Here is a 16,316-nt window from a genome sequence, read left to right as displayed (position 1 = left end):
TAGATTTTTGCTCGTTTACACGACACAAACGAATGACCGTATGACCCGTATAGTTTATATTTGAGAGAAAGTTAATCGAATATTTAGTATGGTAATCGCGACGGATTTTTTCTTTAAAACGAAATATTTAACTTTCGTTCCAGATTTCGTAACGCGTACCATCGAAAGGAAAACGAACTCCATTCTGACAGGAATAAATTGCCGGAACTCTCTCTTTATACTAATGGAACGGATTTTCTTGATTTCAGTAATACGTTATCCTTTCACGCAGGTCAGACAGTTGCAATCTCTTTTTCGCGAATACTTTTCTACGAGGGAAGAATAGCGTTAAGGGAGTTCGTAGATGGTTCGAGGGTACCGATAATGCGTCAATGAAAACGGCACGTCACGCTCGCATAAAAGTATCATCACCGGTAAAAGCATGTCTCGTCGTTAGGAAAGCGACTGGAGCACATGCAGCCCGATCGGTCGTATGTTCTGCAGGCAACTTCGAAAGTAAGGCCTCGATCACGTTTTGTTCGATGTCAGCTTGCCGCACAAACTAAGTAGACTTGGCTCGAGCTTTGTTTCCTTCTTCTCCTTCTTCTCTCTATCTATTCTACTAACGCGAAGAGGTCGACGTTTGACCATTGCCCGCGTTGTGCCGGTTCCTCGAATACGATTAAGATCGAATCATAGATCGATAAGTGTAAACAAACTGGCTAACGTCATTCTTTTAATCCTTTTCTCGCGCATGTAGGCGCAATCGAGCAAGGTGTATTAATATTAATAGACGATTTTTTGTACCATCGAGCAAGCGAAGCACCCGTTGGTTTTCGTCGCGTCGAGTCGATGATTTGCCAGATCGGAACCCTGCGATTAAGTTTTAAATTCAAAACATATCTTGTCCATTAACGGCGAACGAGGCTACATTCGTCGACTCGAACTCGCGTATTTGTCAATGTGGCACATCTTCGAAGAATTCCCGTGAAAATAAATACGCGTCGACGCATCGAGTTGAGGCAGGATAGAAATAGCCAGTACCATGATATGGATTTTTCAAGACACCAAATTTTATAAATCTTGCTAATTGCTTGTCTGTTAAAATTGTGTCTTTTTACAACTTTACATTCTTTGTCCGTAACAATTCCTTTGCATGCGACCCTTCTCCATACGTGTCTTATCTGGGAGCGAAATATATGATCGCAAATGGAACGAAATAACTAATACTCGTATTTGTTCGCACTGTACTTGGTCTTTACCAACGTGCGAAACAAGAGGCGAATGAAGAAGCTAACACAAATTGTTCTCGAAACGTGCTCTTTTATTTGCCTACTCGAAATTTGCGTCAAAGTAAAACTGCAGTAGCACTCGGAACATACGGCTCGTACACCTTAACAATGCACGAAAAAAAAACTAAATAAAAAGGCAGCGAGCGTTCGAGAGGTAGAAAGAACAGGGGATGTAGCAGCCACGGGGTTGAAACGGAAGCGGAAACTAGCAGGGCGATAACTCGACGGTTTGTGCAAGATCAGAGGCGAGAGGGTGATGGAAAGGAGAAAGAGCGAGAGAGAAAGGGGCACGCGAGAGAAGAGAGAAGTAGCGATTGGTTAAGCCGGTTGGAAAAGCCCGCCTGGCTGCTCAACCGGCCGGCACTTTGCTCAGTTCTCCACTGCGCTCCGAACGAACCGGAGCTTTCGCTAAACGGATTCCTCGAGAACCCCGCGACTGTATCTTTCGATAGTATCGCGACGATCGATCGGTCGATCGATTTTACGAATCATCGCCGATAAAGCGCGCCTTCCTCGATACTTGTTCACCCTCGACGAGAGTATATCTTGGAACTTTTCGCGAAACGCACCCCTGCTGTTTCATCGTCGTCGTTGTCGTTTCGGTCGTCGACGTCGACGACCCTCCGCGTTCTGTTCGAAGGCGGAACGGAGAGAACGGTACAAGAGGAAACTATGCTCGTGGACGAAAATACTTGGCAGTTTTCGGTTTAGAACGATAGAAGAATCGTTTCAGTTTAAGCGACGAAGAAATTGCTGAGAGGAAAAGAGGAATTTGCTCTAGATTACGGTGAGTTTTCTACTTCGTTTTTATTTTCTCGTTACTACCGCTTCGATCGACGCTTTGCCATGTCACTCGACCATGGGTGACGCATGAATTTCTATAGAAACTTGTGTATCATCGAACGTTCGAGGGTGCATTCGATGAAAGGAGTCGAATCAAAATTATGAAAAGTAAAAATAACCTGTTGATTGGAACTTGCGACATGTTCCATGCGAAAATGTCGAAGCGAGAAAGACGTGGAACGCGAAAAAATATCCGAGGCGGAAACGGTACTCGAAAAAAGGGTTTAGACGTTATGTCACTGTATAATTTGCACGAGCAAACTCGTTCGCTTTAATGCTTTCCATTAACGAGAGGCTCGCACACGCGAAACTGTAGGAAGAGCATCGTTTCGGAGTTTGCGCTCGTAAAGCTTATTTATGATGCGTCGCGGAAATTGTACGAGTTCGATACGAGCGATATTTATCGAATTTCGAGTCGTCCGTAATATCCGCGCAAAATTCTCCATCTTCTAGATTTTAGAAAGCAATGTAAAATGTATCGTAATCGTACACTGTGACGTAAATCGATATCGCAAGTTTTGCCGTTAGCTTCGATCGTGATTCCAGCGATACGCGAAGGGGTGGATTTCCATTCTCGATACTCTCCTGCATAATTCTGTTTGCCAATACTGTTAACGCGTCTCCAGGATTTTCGCTAACAAATTCTGCAACCAGAAATACCACGGTTCACGTACGCGACTCGACGAGAGGTTGGTCAGAAATTCGAACAGCAGGACGCATCGTGAATGTAAAGCGTAGCATAGGCTGTCGCGGAATGTCATTTATCGGTCATTGGAATCGAAAGGCTCGGTTTTGCGAATTGCGGTTTTGTTTGCTCGTGCATATCCTTAATTGCTTCGGTTTGCGGACCTATCGATTGCTCGCGTTAACGCGATCTCGAATTCAGAACGCGAAACCGCCTCTTGATTGGCATTAATCAAGTGCTTAGGCACGTGCACTCGTCGTTGATCACTATTTGTTCGAGAGTATCGACGCGTTTTCGTCGGCGAAAAACGGGTATTAGCTACGATATCGAGTCGTCGCGTGTTCCGCTGCTTTTTGTTCGTTTTCAACGGCATTGCACAGAGAACGTCGCGAATCGCAACGCTCCAGTGACACCCAGTTGGCAAGCTTTTACCGAAATCAGCTCTTTCGCACGGATCAGCCTGAACGTCGTCACGTATATATATAGAAACTATTGGAACTGGGTCGGCAGCTTTTTTCTTCGTACCGCAACAATGTTCAGTTCGTATTCGATCCGCCAAACTCTTGGCCCGCAGGAAATTGCATCTGTTTTATTGGCATTCTACTGGAGCACCAAAGTTTCCTTCGCGTTCGGTCGTTCGTCTTCCTCGCAAAATTCAGTGGCCCGATCGTGCGCGAGAAAAAGAGAGTACCGACAGTGAAGTAAAGAGAAAATTTCGTCAAATAAAATATATAGTTCTCGTACGATAAGCGCTACCGTTAAATTTAATCGTTTCGATTCGATTCCTTAACGGCCAGAAGTTTATTAATCGGTTTTCTGGAAGAAAGCCTATCGATCGCGCCTGATACGGTTAGCGAAACTCGATCGAAGATTTTATCGAAGCTTTAATATTCTCGTCGAACTTGTATCGGAGTTTTTCGATCGATGCATCAGAAGTTGGCAAACTGCTTAATCTCGCCGCTGAAACGTAGTCTGCTCGTGCTCTTCGAATACGCGATCGCATACGTGTTGTACGTGTACACATAGGCGCACACTGTTCCCGGTTTAATGTACGGTGTCCCATAAGGTTCATATATCTCTCTTTACAACCAGGAAACGAGTATGGTCCCTTTGCAACGAGCCACATTCATAAATCCAAAGGGAAGCCGACCTGGCTGGAAAAACATTCTCGCGTGCTCGCGTTTTTTCGACGCAACAATTTCAGCTATTTCATTATTCGAACCGAACAAATTTACCGCGGATAAAAGTTCTAACACGCGTTGTTCTCGATGTTACGTCGAAGAGGATAGAAGCCACTCGACGTTTTACAAATTCTACCCTCCTTTATCGTACATCGGTTCCGCGATATAAAAGCGGATGCAATTTCGCGGTAGAGAAATCTTTTGTATCTTCAATTTTTCAACCCTACGTTCTCTAGTCGAAGCATCAATCTTTCCCAATTCCCGTAGATTCCGGCTATTGAAACGAATCGCTACTCGAGAGGTCGCAAACCGTGGTATTTAATACTTTCGAACCGCGTTGGCGAACAAAAGGCCGAAAATACGAAAAGCGATAACTCTCAGAAGTTATAAATATTTCGTGTAACTCGATTGGTTCCAGCGGAACGATTGTGCGCCTTTGACGAGTGAATTTTTAACGAACTTAGGTTCGCTGACCCGAGCTGCCTTTTCGTTCAATTTTTTCGAATTCCGCGCGAACGTTCGTTATCCGCTGGCCAGCAGCGAGCAATTAGCGAACGCGTTGTCGCACAGCAATTATCGGGATCACGCGATTCCGGCTCTAGGACAGATTCGAACGTTTCGCGAGATTCGGTAAAGAGCTGGTCAAAGGGTCATCCGGTGTATCGATTGACGCTCGCGAGCATGCTAGAAACGAGTTGAACGGGGCAAGCGCATCGACGAAAATGTACAGAAGCGGTCATTGTCTTCGCGTCACGACGTTTACGACGGTCTTTCGATTACCTCGTTAGTCCCGAGAGAAACTTGTTCGAGAAACAGCGGTAGAAACGTTTGGGAACGCGTCCAATTCGAACGTAAAATTTCGTAACCTTTCCTCCGGACTCGACACGCGATCGAATCGTCCGGACAAATTTTCCTCGCGTTCGCCGTAATTTATTCGATTATTGGCGACCCACCGAGAGTATGCTAGTAATCGTTTTCCTCGTGAAGCGTCGCGAAAGAGAAACAATTTTTCGAGACTAGGTTCGACTCGCATCGATAAAATTTCGAGCGAGTACGAAGAATCGAAGAGAGAAGAGTAATTGGAAAGAAAAAGTATCGTGTCCTCGGATGTTCTCGAGGCGTACGTCTCTGTCTCGTTGTCGTAATTTATTTGATGGGATTGATGCCGCTCACGGGAGCCCATAACTTTCGTCATTTCTCCAATCAGGTGGAAGACCACCTAGAAAAGAACCGGAGAAATTCTCGTCGATGTAAGGAGCGAACGCATGTAAATCACGTGACCCCTATCCGGGACACCGAACGGAAGTACAGGAAATTTTCGCGAATTCTACGATGTCACGACACTTTCTTATTTCGTGCATGCCGAATTATTGTTTCTCCTTTCGAATGAAATGTTCCGCGATCGTCGCGGAATTCGTCGACGGACGTAAACTTAGGAGAATAGACAAAGTTGTATCGAACGTCTCCACTGTTTCGCAGGAGGATCGACCACGATGAACATTTCATCGCACGCGAAAAGGGGAGCGGTAGGGAGACCGAATGGCCTGCATACGTAATACGCCTTCTTAGCTAATATAGGCCGGTTTGATTTTGGGGCCATGCGACTCTCCTTAGGCCCTCTTGCCGACGTCGAAGTCTCTGTTTCTCTTCTCGATAAAGTTTCAATCTACCGATATTACCGCTGGTATCGTCTGTGCTTTCCAAGCAGACCATCCGTTAGAGCTGACAAATTTTCTTCATAAAAGCGCGATTAGTAACGCGCACATTCGACTTCTTTAAGGACGCGGCTATTTTTATCTTATCGTATACGAACCGTAACAATGAATGATTTTTGACATCGAGATCGAGAATCGATTCTTCCACGAGTCTGGATCCGTGGCTGCAGGAAGGACACGATGATCGGTTCGGACACCGATGCACGCGCGCGCGCACCAGGAGATTTCGCAGGCGTTTACACGCGCGTTCACACGCGCACGATAACCTTGTGTGGTCCACGGGAGAGAGAGATAAAGTGAAACCATGATGGGGCCACGCTGTCTCGCGATTCAACCTCGATCTCAGGGCCGTCCGCGCCGCGTCGTTTCTTCCCGCTCCGGTTTTCATATTCCCTTCCCTTCTCTTTCCCTTCCCTTCTCATACCGTTCCCGTGCTTCGCCCTTCTCTTAAATAAAAAAAGTCCGCTTAATTCGCTTACATTATACCTTAATGTACCTTAATATCTTGACGTTAAAGTTTTACGAATTGCGAGCTAGTGGTTCCATCCTCTCGATTCCCACGCCGTGTTGCCTCGATCGTCGAAGCGCAGCCGGCAAGAAAAGTAATTAGGGTCAACGATTCCCGCAATTTCGTGCTTTACGTTGCAGGGAACGACATGTTCATACGCACATACAATTTTCGAAGCGTGCATATCGTGCTTAGCACGGTGCTTGATGAACCGTGCGCGTCTCGATTTCGAACGATTCGACTCGACTCGCCGTGTTACGTTTCGTATCGTCTCGCCAGAGAACTGTTACGTAAAGCGTTTCCTGCACGCGGAATCGTGAATTCGTGCGACCTTAATATTCGGGCGATGCCCGCAACCTCCTCGTCTTTTTCTTCGCGATCGTATCCCTATTCTTTGTTCTATTTTTCTCGTGGCAAATCGACAACCTTGTCAAGAGATACAAATACAAGACACGCTAGATCTGGACGAGCGAAACGGATCAGAGCCGAGATCTCTCTTCTTGACAGGGTTTTCCGTTCGATCCTTGTCGTTCGAAAAACAATTTCTCGCAAAAAACTGCGAACGATTCGCTTCGACTCGATCGACCGACGCGATCATCGTTCGATCGTTTCGTTTTAACCGCGACAACGTTCTCGACCCCGATCGAAATCGAGTTCCCGATTCGGAATCAAACGATCGAGAACAAGCGATCGAGCGCTCTGGCAATAACTTTCTAACGATGTAAACGGTAATTATATATTGTGCGTAGCCAGTCGGCGAGAAGAGATAATACGCACGGGCTCTTCCTTCGCGTTCGTTGTTTGTTACAACCTCGTTTTGTCTGGAGCGACGGTCACCGCGAACAAACGCGTCGCTGCTGACGACGACGGATCGAAAATTCGATTTCCACGAGGATAAGTGGCGCGTACGATCGGATCGATCGAGGACAAATCACCGTAGGAATTCGTGGAAAGTAATCGATTTGGAGAGACGAGCGATTACGCGGTGCATAATTGCCGGGGAACATTCCGCTTAGTCGATCGCGATGGCACGAGGTAGCTCACAGCGGCATCTCCGCGTCTACTTTCTCCGGTCTTTCCGTTTTCCTTCTACGTCCCCGAGGCGTTCGGTATGCTCGCGCGTCCATAAATTATAGTTAAGCGGAGAGATACCGACTCACGAAACAGGTAACCGAACGTCAAGAGGTTTCGGTGTTCGACCGTGACCTTTCGGCGTTCGCTCGACAAAGAACAATTTGATCGACTCGATTCGAACTTCCGTCGTCGCTCGATCGCACCGAGAGAGACGCGTTCGCGAATGTCGCGCTCGGAAAATCTGCAAGAGGACTCGATTACGGCGCGTTCGATCGGACCCTCGCGTTTCAAGGTCGAATCACGCCGAATTCGAAGGCGGTATCGCAGAAGGCGGCATTCTTTGCTCGCTCGTCCATGTCTGAGCACGTTCTTTCTTCGGGAATCTTATTCCAGAGAGAGAGGAGATCGGCGCCCGAAGCATCGTCTACCGTTACCACGTGTCTCGTCTCTCTTTCTCTCTCTTTTCCGTTCTTTCGCCGTGGCTCTCCCTCTTCTTCTCTCGATAGGCCGCGATCGCACGTGCAAATACGATGGAAACCGCTTCCAACAGGCTTTCCGAAACCCGTGGTTTCGATCGGCAAACATCCCTCGGTACGACCCACTTTCGGCCCCCGAATCTTCGCCGTTTCTTTCCTCGCGCTCTGCCGTAGGTACCGTCGTCGACCTACGACCTTGGACTCGAATCGACGATGATTCGAGAAACCTCGGAAGCGCTCGAAACGCGGCTCGATCGAGGATATCGCGGAGAAAGGTGGGAAGGATTCGAAGGACTCCTCCTGGTCCGCGTTCGCGAGATTCTGTTATCGGTAAATAGAAATCGGGGAGCAGGTGAACCGGTGAACCGTTGCGCGTTGGCAAGACGATTTGCGCGTGGCTCGGGTGAAAGTATATTCCAAAGCGTCGTTCCTACGTTTTTCGAGTCGAATTTATGAACGCGAGGAGTTTCGGCTCCGGAGAATTTTGAGCGGTACTCGGCCGACCACTCCCCGGCTCCCCCATCTCCCTCGTTCCTGGAATTTATCTTAATAATTTCGATGCAAACGCGGAAACGAGAGAATACTCTTAAAAATCAGCAAGCGGTAATTAATTCGTAATTTGCTGTGAATCCACTTTTCGTTCGTATCGAAAGCTCCCGTCGATTCTCGCGAATCAATACGCGTATAATTTCCTCGGCGACGTCGTTCATCGTCAGCGATTACGCCGTATATTTATAGACGTGTCTCGCCTAGATAAACGCCGTGTCTATATTGATTTTGCAGAAACGCCACGTAAACATAGTTGGTAGAATCGGATTTCGCTTTCTTCCAAAGGACCCGTGAAAGTATCGCGAACGCGATAGTTAGCGTTACGGTCCTCGGCGAATCGGAGCGTTCGAAGATCTAACGTTCTAACCAGAGACTATGCGGATCCGTGATAATTTCCTCGGCCGATCCTCCCACTTTCTCGATACTCTCGATTCACCCAGGATACGCGCGTACTCTCGTTATCGATCGTATCGCGAAGGATGAAAGTCGCGACGACTTGGAGAGACGCGGTGTCGCGTTCCTCTCGATTCGTTCGAAAATTATTCTTACTTCGTAAGAATTGTTCCGGTACTCGTTGCCTCGCTCGGTGCAATCCAATTTTGCTTCTCCTGTTACAGACGATGCCCAGAAGATCGATGGATCTGTGCAAGTGGCTGTTCCTGGCGGGACTGGTGTGCTGTTCGTCCTGCCAAAGCGTTTCGTCCACTTTCGAAAACAGGACCGGTGAGTGAACGATTTTAATCGAATACAAGTACCTTGACCGTTCGATCACGGTTGGACACGCGGTTCGGTTCAAAGTAAAGTCGAAGATATAACCTTTCTTGGGGAGACGAAGAAAAATGCCGCCGCAGCGAACCGAGTTCGTTTAGCATGTAGAATTGATCGAACGCTAGATTGCCTTGCGACAGACTTTGCGGATGCTTCGATCGACATACTGCAGGAAGCTGCGGAAAGAGGCTCGAATTGGCACGATCGCGTCAGCTGGAGGCCGACCTCGAGTCTTCCCGCGGTGTTCGAGAGACGTCGCGTTTCAAAAATGCATTCGCCGACTCTCGCCGCTCTTAAATATTTAAGGCCGACACCTCCGGTTCTAACTATTCGGGAAATACGTATCGCTGTCGCCTGAGAAATTTTGCGTACGCGTGTCCGCGTAGCTTAGCGTGTGCGTCGGGTCAGTAGGTCACTCAGCTCGGTGTTAAAAGAACACTCGCTCGTATCGATACGCGTGCAGCATAGGGAAACGCTCGTACTCGTCCGTTTCACGCGTACACGGACGCCAATGCGTCGAATAGTAATCCGGCGTTAACTAGTAGTTCGTCAGAGAATAGCGAATTGGTTCCAACGTTGATCGCTGAAACAGGAAAATTCGTCTCGCCTCCAAAGCAGACGTTACATAAAAGACGAGGGCGAAATCCAAAAAGTAAACGCACGAGGAGACACGCGACGCTTTCGAAGTTTGCGTCATCGAGTTCTGCTCTCGATACGCTTCGCGTTTGCTCAGCCGCGATGCCGGTCGCGTGCCAGATCTCGCTTTCAGCATCCTTTCGAGCAACGCGAAGCGTATCTCCCTCTAGATCTTAGGAACCAACAAAAGAATAACAGAGCAAGTATTTGATATTCGAGAGATGGCATTTCTGTCACGCGTCTCGATGTACGCTCTTTTCGCGAATCTCCGACATTGTCTACGAACCGTTTCGTAAAAATGAAAAATACCCATCCCGGTAATTAGTTGTCATCAATGCAACTTTAAACGACTACATTCTGGCAACAATAAATCCGGGACACGGGAGAAATTCGTTGGCTAGCTCGAAACGTAAGCTCTTAACCTTAATGAATCTGTGCTCGCTCGTTTACCAATGGAGCAGTTTCGTCGGAAACAATCGGCCGTTTGTACCTTCGTTCGTTTCCAATCTTTAAAATGTCCATCTCTTCGCGTATATACGTTCGTCGTTGTCTAGGATGAAGCACGGTTCATCGAATCCCTTGAACAAAGTTCGCGAAAAAGAACAATTCGCGGGTCTCTTCGCGAGATTACTTTGGCATCATCTTTCTGGATGTCGCGTCGCGCTGAACGCGCCTTTGCAAAATGGACCAGATACGGTTCGCGAAACTTTGGGGCCGCGCATCTAGCCGAGTACTACGCGTAAATGGGACGCGAAGCATAGTCGACGAATACGCTCGTTTCCGTAGATCCAAGTTCTTATCGAACGCGTATCCATTCTCGTAACCAGCAATCGAGACGACGTACCTGTGAGGTATTAATTATTGCTTCGAAACGACGATGAAGAGTCAGTGTGCAGGTATAAGATTAGCTACTTTTTAGCATTGTCCTTTGATCGATGTCGGTGCGTTCGCAGTCGTAATCCGCGCATAGAATAGGTCGAGTTTCGACGGCAAATACGGTCGAGTACGCTTGCGAGGAAGTTGACGGATAATGGCTCTCGAGAGCTCGCGTTTTCTCCTCGCATTATCGAGTCGGTCGACGTTTCTATTTCTACGAGTGCCATTAATGTGCTCGCGCGTCAGACGCAGCTGCGTGCAGAATGCGCCGAGGCGCGTCGTTCCACGGACGGGGAACGAGAGAAATCTCGCTGTCGCGATCGATGTCGATTTTTCGGCTTCGGACGGTAAAAGCGCATCGAATCGATCGAGAATTTAAAAGCTTGACACCGTACGATTGCTTTGCCGTAATATTTGGAATCTACTTTTAGCCGCGATCGATTAATCGTTATAACAACGCGTAAATCGAACGTTTCTGGTTGCAGGTCAAGCGGAGAGCAAACCGCGCGTATTCTCACCCCGCATGGACTACGACGAGTGGACGCCGCTGGGTCGCGGCGATCCCCTCAAGAACAATCCTACCTTCGACTACGTGCCTCCGGTTCTCGACAGAGTTCAATACTGGCTGGACTCTCACACCACCGAACCTTCCGCGAAGCGAGACATTCTCGTTCTGGGAGTGACCGCGAAAAAGACCAGCCCGAAAATTCCGGAACAATTTCTCAAGTTTGTCGACGGACCGAAATTCACCAGATCGAATCAGGAGGTTTCGTACAGGAACGAGTTTACCGGCAGCACCGGCGCCGAACCTCCGAAAGTAGTACGAACAACGAATTTCAGAAACGGACCGATCGACTACAGAAATCAGAATCGCATTCAGTCGATACCGGCCAGCTACTATCCTAGTCCGTTTTACGATCAGAAGACGAAACCGTATACGATGATGTTGCCGCCTCCGTTGACCCAGAAGGACAAGATCGTCAGCTTCGTCGAGCCTACTCAACAGTTCAGCACGCAAACGGAGGAGGGTCCGGTGTCCCTTCAAGGGTCACAGTTCTACGCGGTGCCCGCGAACAATTACGGTCAACAGCAATCGTACAAGAACGCGTCCAAGCCTCCGAACAAGGGTCAGCTACTTTCGCAGGTGGAAACGATCAAGAGCGCGTACGCTCCGTCCTCTCCGCAGCCTACTAAATCGAGATACGAAAGCGCGACGACCCCTTCGGTTTCCTTCGAGAAATCGAATTTGATTTATCAATCGACTCAAACGCTTTCTGGTGGATGGCCAGGTAGCAACGGCCCCTCGTCGACGCCGACCATCTCCGACGCGAAGCAATCCACTTGGCAGACTCCGGATTATTCTCGCGACCAGTACGAAGTCGACCACCACGCAGCCGCGTCGTCCAACCACGAAGTGGTGGTCGAACAGAACGCGAACATCATCGTCGACGGGGATAGCAACGAGAACGAGGAAGTGGTGGTAGGACAGAAGGAAGCGTCCTCGACGTTGGGGAACGTCGTACGCTCGACCACCGATTCCTCGAACGACGCGAAGAACACGGAAGAGGAAACGTCGACCGGTCAACCTTCCGAGAAGATGCACATCGTCGTCGCCAATTCACCCTCCAGTTTGGACGCGGAAGGACACGCGAACAACGGACCCGTGGCCGTGGTGATGCCGACCAATTACTCGGATAAGAGGCTCAACGACACCGTTCGAACCTCGGAAACGATCGCGCCAACTTTCAGCGTTCCGGGAAACTGGACCACCGCGGAAACGGAACCGACCAACGGAACTTTCTTCAAAACGGAGTCGCAACCGGTTAGAAATTCGGTGAACGGTTCCCCGATTTTTCCGGAAGATTCTAGGACAGCGAATCTACCGAATAGGATGGTCCCACCGCCTCAACAACGTCAGCGTTTCCAACCAACGATGGCTCCGTTCCCTTCCAGACACCCCGTCAACGCTCTGTCAGTGTTCGGCCCTCCGCAAGCGCCTCTCTCCTCGATGATGCACCCTCATCAGTCCAGACCTAACCACGGAACGATGCACTTTCTCGGTAGCGTGCGCCCGAACGTCCCCTTCCGGCTACCGGGATCGATGCCGATGTTCCCGCCGATGACTCACGTGCACGCGCCCCCTGTCAAGCCGACGACCAATCACGCGATGCTTCCATCCGTAGCTATGGATCACAGGATGCCCCAGAGTCAAGATTTTCCGACGATGATCGTCGAATCGCCGGCTACGTCGTTGATGGCGGAGGATCACTCGTTCGAGGATCACAGGTCTCGTATGCCGGACATCACCGCGACGATCACTACGCCCACTCCGTTCTTGCCGACCGTGTCTTCGGTCGAGAATTCGCCTGTTACCTTTGCTCCGACCGAGCACTCTTCGGTCCCGGAAACAACCACCGCAGTCGAGGAAGAGAAAAACGGTTGGGAAGCGTCGTCCACGTCGTCGCCTTCCGGTCAACCTTCGACGACGCCGTCCTCGCAAATTACCACCGTGCCGAGCTTGACCACCGATCCTATTTTCTCGCATTACAAGCAACCGGCCAAACCCATCCGAGGACCGATGTACCTTATCATTCAAGGCCACTCGAAGGTGAAGACGTACAAACCCATGGTCAGCAAGCACAGCGTGCCGGTGGAGATGAACGAGGTGACGGAAAGACAGCTGTCCAAGTTCGAGCAGTTCATCGAGGAGAACACGAAGCGGGGAAACGCGAACGCGGCGACGTCGGAAAAAAAGAAAGCCGAGGAGAAGGCACGAGCGGAGAAGATCGCTCGGGTTCGTCAGAACAGTTTGATGAGCCTGGTCGAGAGCGGATTGGACAGTTTCACCTTGTCGCCTTCCTCTTCCGCGACGGAGGACGAGCACCGGGCGAACGCCGTGACCACCATCGAGATCGAAAATTAAACCGCGACACCGTGCCGTGTCGGCGGGAACGAACTGTACGTCGTTGAGACAACGATCGTTTCGTTGAAATTTCTCGTTACGTTACGATTTTTGCGTTATTTATTGTCTCGATCGCGTTACTTCGGGACGGCGTTCGCAGAGGCTCGCCGCGGTGGACTCGCGTTCGATTTCGCCACGGTCTCATCCTTCGCAAGAGGACACACGCCAATTTCTAATGTGCCAGTATACGCATACGCATGCACGCGCTCGCGCGTACATCCGTATGTACGCGTACGCGTATATCAAAATATTTATACGTCACCGGTCGTGACGCGACCAAGGATTCGCTCGACGAGACGGTTAAACCGAGCGATCCCGCGACAGAGACATCGACAGCATCGATGTACCATGTTACGTATGATAATTGTACCTGACGGTCAGCCGTTTTGTTGATTTTCCGTTTATCAATAAATTATCGCATTATCAAGATCGATGCGCGTAATCGAGTTTGATCCACGATCCGTATCTGGAAGCTGATCGATGCGACGCGATGATTCGGTTCGGTGGAAAGGTGTCGGTCCGGTGCGTCGGTTATCCCCGTCGCGCGGCATCGAAGAAACGGCGATCGATCGCACGCCCACCGGATAATTTATCGCGAAGAATACGCCTCGAGAGTAGCCATAGGGTCAAACCTGCCGAAACGGTACTTGCTCTCGATTTATCGCCGCTAATGATCCTTAATTCTCGCCCTCGACTTCGTTTCGCGTTCGATTCTTCGAAGCATCTTTGACCGACCGACCAACACCCTTTCTTCTTGCTCCGTAATTACGCGGTATGACGAACGACGAGTAACGATCTCTCATTGTCTCGGAGATACCCTTTCTCGGGCGAAGCTCGTCGCGCGGCATTGCTCGGCAGCGAGGGTTCTGTTCGCGTGGACTTTTCGGAAGAGGAAAACGTATCGGGGCTGACTCGACGCGGCACCAAGGAAAAAACGAATAGAGTAAGACGAAATTGCGGAGCGGCGAAGGGAAGTACGAGTTACAGCTGGAAAGAAGTCGAGACGAGCTACGGAAGGAGGAGGTCGGGGTGCACCGAAAGCACGAATTTAAGGTTAATTTATGGTGTAATTTAGTATCAATGTCGGTAGCATAAATCTCTCGCGGAGGACAGGGGTCCGGCCCCGCGTCGTGGACGTGCGTGCCGAGAAAAAAGTCGATGAAATAAAGTTACCGGCACGTAGAAGCCAGCCGACTCCGTGTACCGGTATCTCTCTTCTCCAGACGTCTCCCTTCTTCCACCTTTTTCCCTCTTCTTTTTTCTTCTTTCTCCCGTTTCCCTCTTAATGATTCGATTTCGCTGAATCTCGTTCCCACCGCGTTCTCGACCGATCTCGTTCGATTCGATTTCGTTCGATTCGGTTCCGAGGCGACGACGATCCTTTCGCAAATTTTTGCGTCGGAAAGAAGACGAGGGCAAATCTCGCGCCGTAGATCTCGTCCGAGATTAAGCGATCGTGCTTCGAAAAAGGGTGTTTCCTGACAGGCTGAAAAATTGCACGATCAGCGAGAAAAATGTCCTCGCAACAAAGTTACCGAAGGAAGAAGGCGAGGACCGGTTCGCACCTACGTTTTCGTTTCCTTTCTTTCCGTTCTTTCGAGCGGCTCGTCGATCGGTGTCGTAACAGCCTCGTACCCGACGCTTCCGCGAGTTCGCTCGTCGCTACCCTCCGAAACCCGCTGGCCGCATTATCCGCTTTCGTGGACGGAAGTTTCGTCGTCCGGTAGAAAATAAGTCGGCGGAGGAGGAAGCGCAGGGAAGAAACGCGTAATAACGTCGCGTATTCAGCGAGGTTAGCCGATGACTCGCGTGAAAAGTGGGTCGCACGATTCACGACTCACGACTTCGAAGCGGCATCGCAAAATTAAGAGGACCGATCGTCGGTTCTGTTCGCCGAACGACCGACCACGGTGCCGCGCGTGTTTTACTCGGGACCCGAATGCAACGGATGCGGAACGTGAGAAAAATTTCAGGCTTTAACGCGTTGACGTCCAGATAGAGAAGCGGCACGACGAGAAGGTCATACCCGTCAACTTTAATGAAAGTTAAACGCACGGGGATGGGTTCGCGTCATTATCTTACCGTTAGCGGTCCTCGCACGGCTATCAACGCCGATTCCACGCGGAAAAATCTCTTTCTCTTCTCTTTCGGCCTCCTCTTTCGTCTCTCTTCGACTACAACTAGTCCGTTTTTTTCTTAGGTTTCGCGAAGCGCCGCAGCGGAACGGAAACGCTTCTATCGCGACTCGTGACTTTCCACAACGCCGAGAGGACGCGTTAAAGACCGACGACTTAGAGCGCTTGGCGAGAAACGATCGAGCGACAGGTTAAATCTAGAGAACGTTATATTTATTTCTAGGGGAATCGGGGAAAAAAGTTGTCGGACCATTTACGGCCGATCGGATCGAGCGATCGCGCCGATTACATCCGGTTGTCCGATCGATTGGTCGCGATGCACCCTTCGTTTCGTCGTCGCTAAAGATCGGCTTCTCGTTCTCGATCTACCGGCGAATAACGCGCCGCTCGTCGAGGGAAGTTTCGGACGCGAGTCAAAGTTTCCGTAACGGCGCGATCTATTCCTGACCAGTGGAAAGCTTCTTTTTCTTCATCCTACGTCCTCGTCCTCGTCCTCGTCGCGTTCCGCTGCGATGCTAGTTTCAATGTAGAACGTGGAGATCGTCTACGGGAAGCGCAGGCCTCATTGCACCACTGTGGAAACTAGAAACCGGTCGTAAAAACTAACCCAATATCGGCGTCCTCGAACCTGCCTCTC

General features: G+C 49.8%; 1 protein-coding gene across 1 annotated transcript; it reads left to right on the top strand.

Annotated features, from left to right (window-relative positions):
• The first annotated feature begins 1,626 nt into the window (after positions 1–1,626).
• Positions 1,627–13,971, top strand: LOC100876442 (uncharacterized). The gene is made up of 3 exons (XM_003706142.3): positions 1,627–2,058; positions 8,920–9,025; positions 11,068–13,971. Exons 2-3 carry the CDS (start codon positions 8,923–8,925, stop codon positions 13,503–13,505), a joined length of 2,541 nt encoding a protein of 846 aa, XP_003706190.2. The 5' UTR covers positions 1,627–2,058; positions 8,920–8,922; the 3' UTR covers positions 13,506–13,971.
• Positions 13,972–16,316: the final 2,345 nt, after the last annotated feature.

Source organism: Megachile rotundata, chromosome 7 (genome assembly GCF_050947335.1).
Source record: "Megachile rotundata isolate GNS110a chromosome 7, iyMegRotu1, whole genome shotgun sequence".
Taxonomy (NCBI): Eukaryota; Metazoa; Arthropoda; class Insecta; order Hymenoptera; family Megachilidae; genus Megachile; species Megachile rotundata.
Note: the sequence above shows the minus strand (reverse complement) of the source record. Positions and strands in the feature narration are given on the sequence as shown.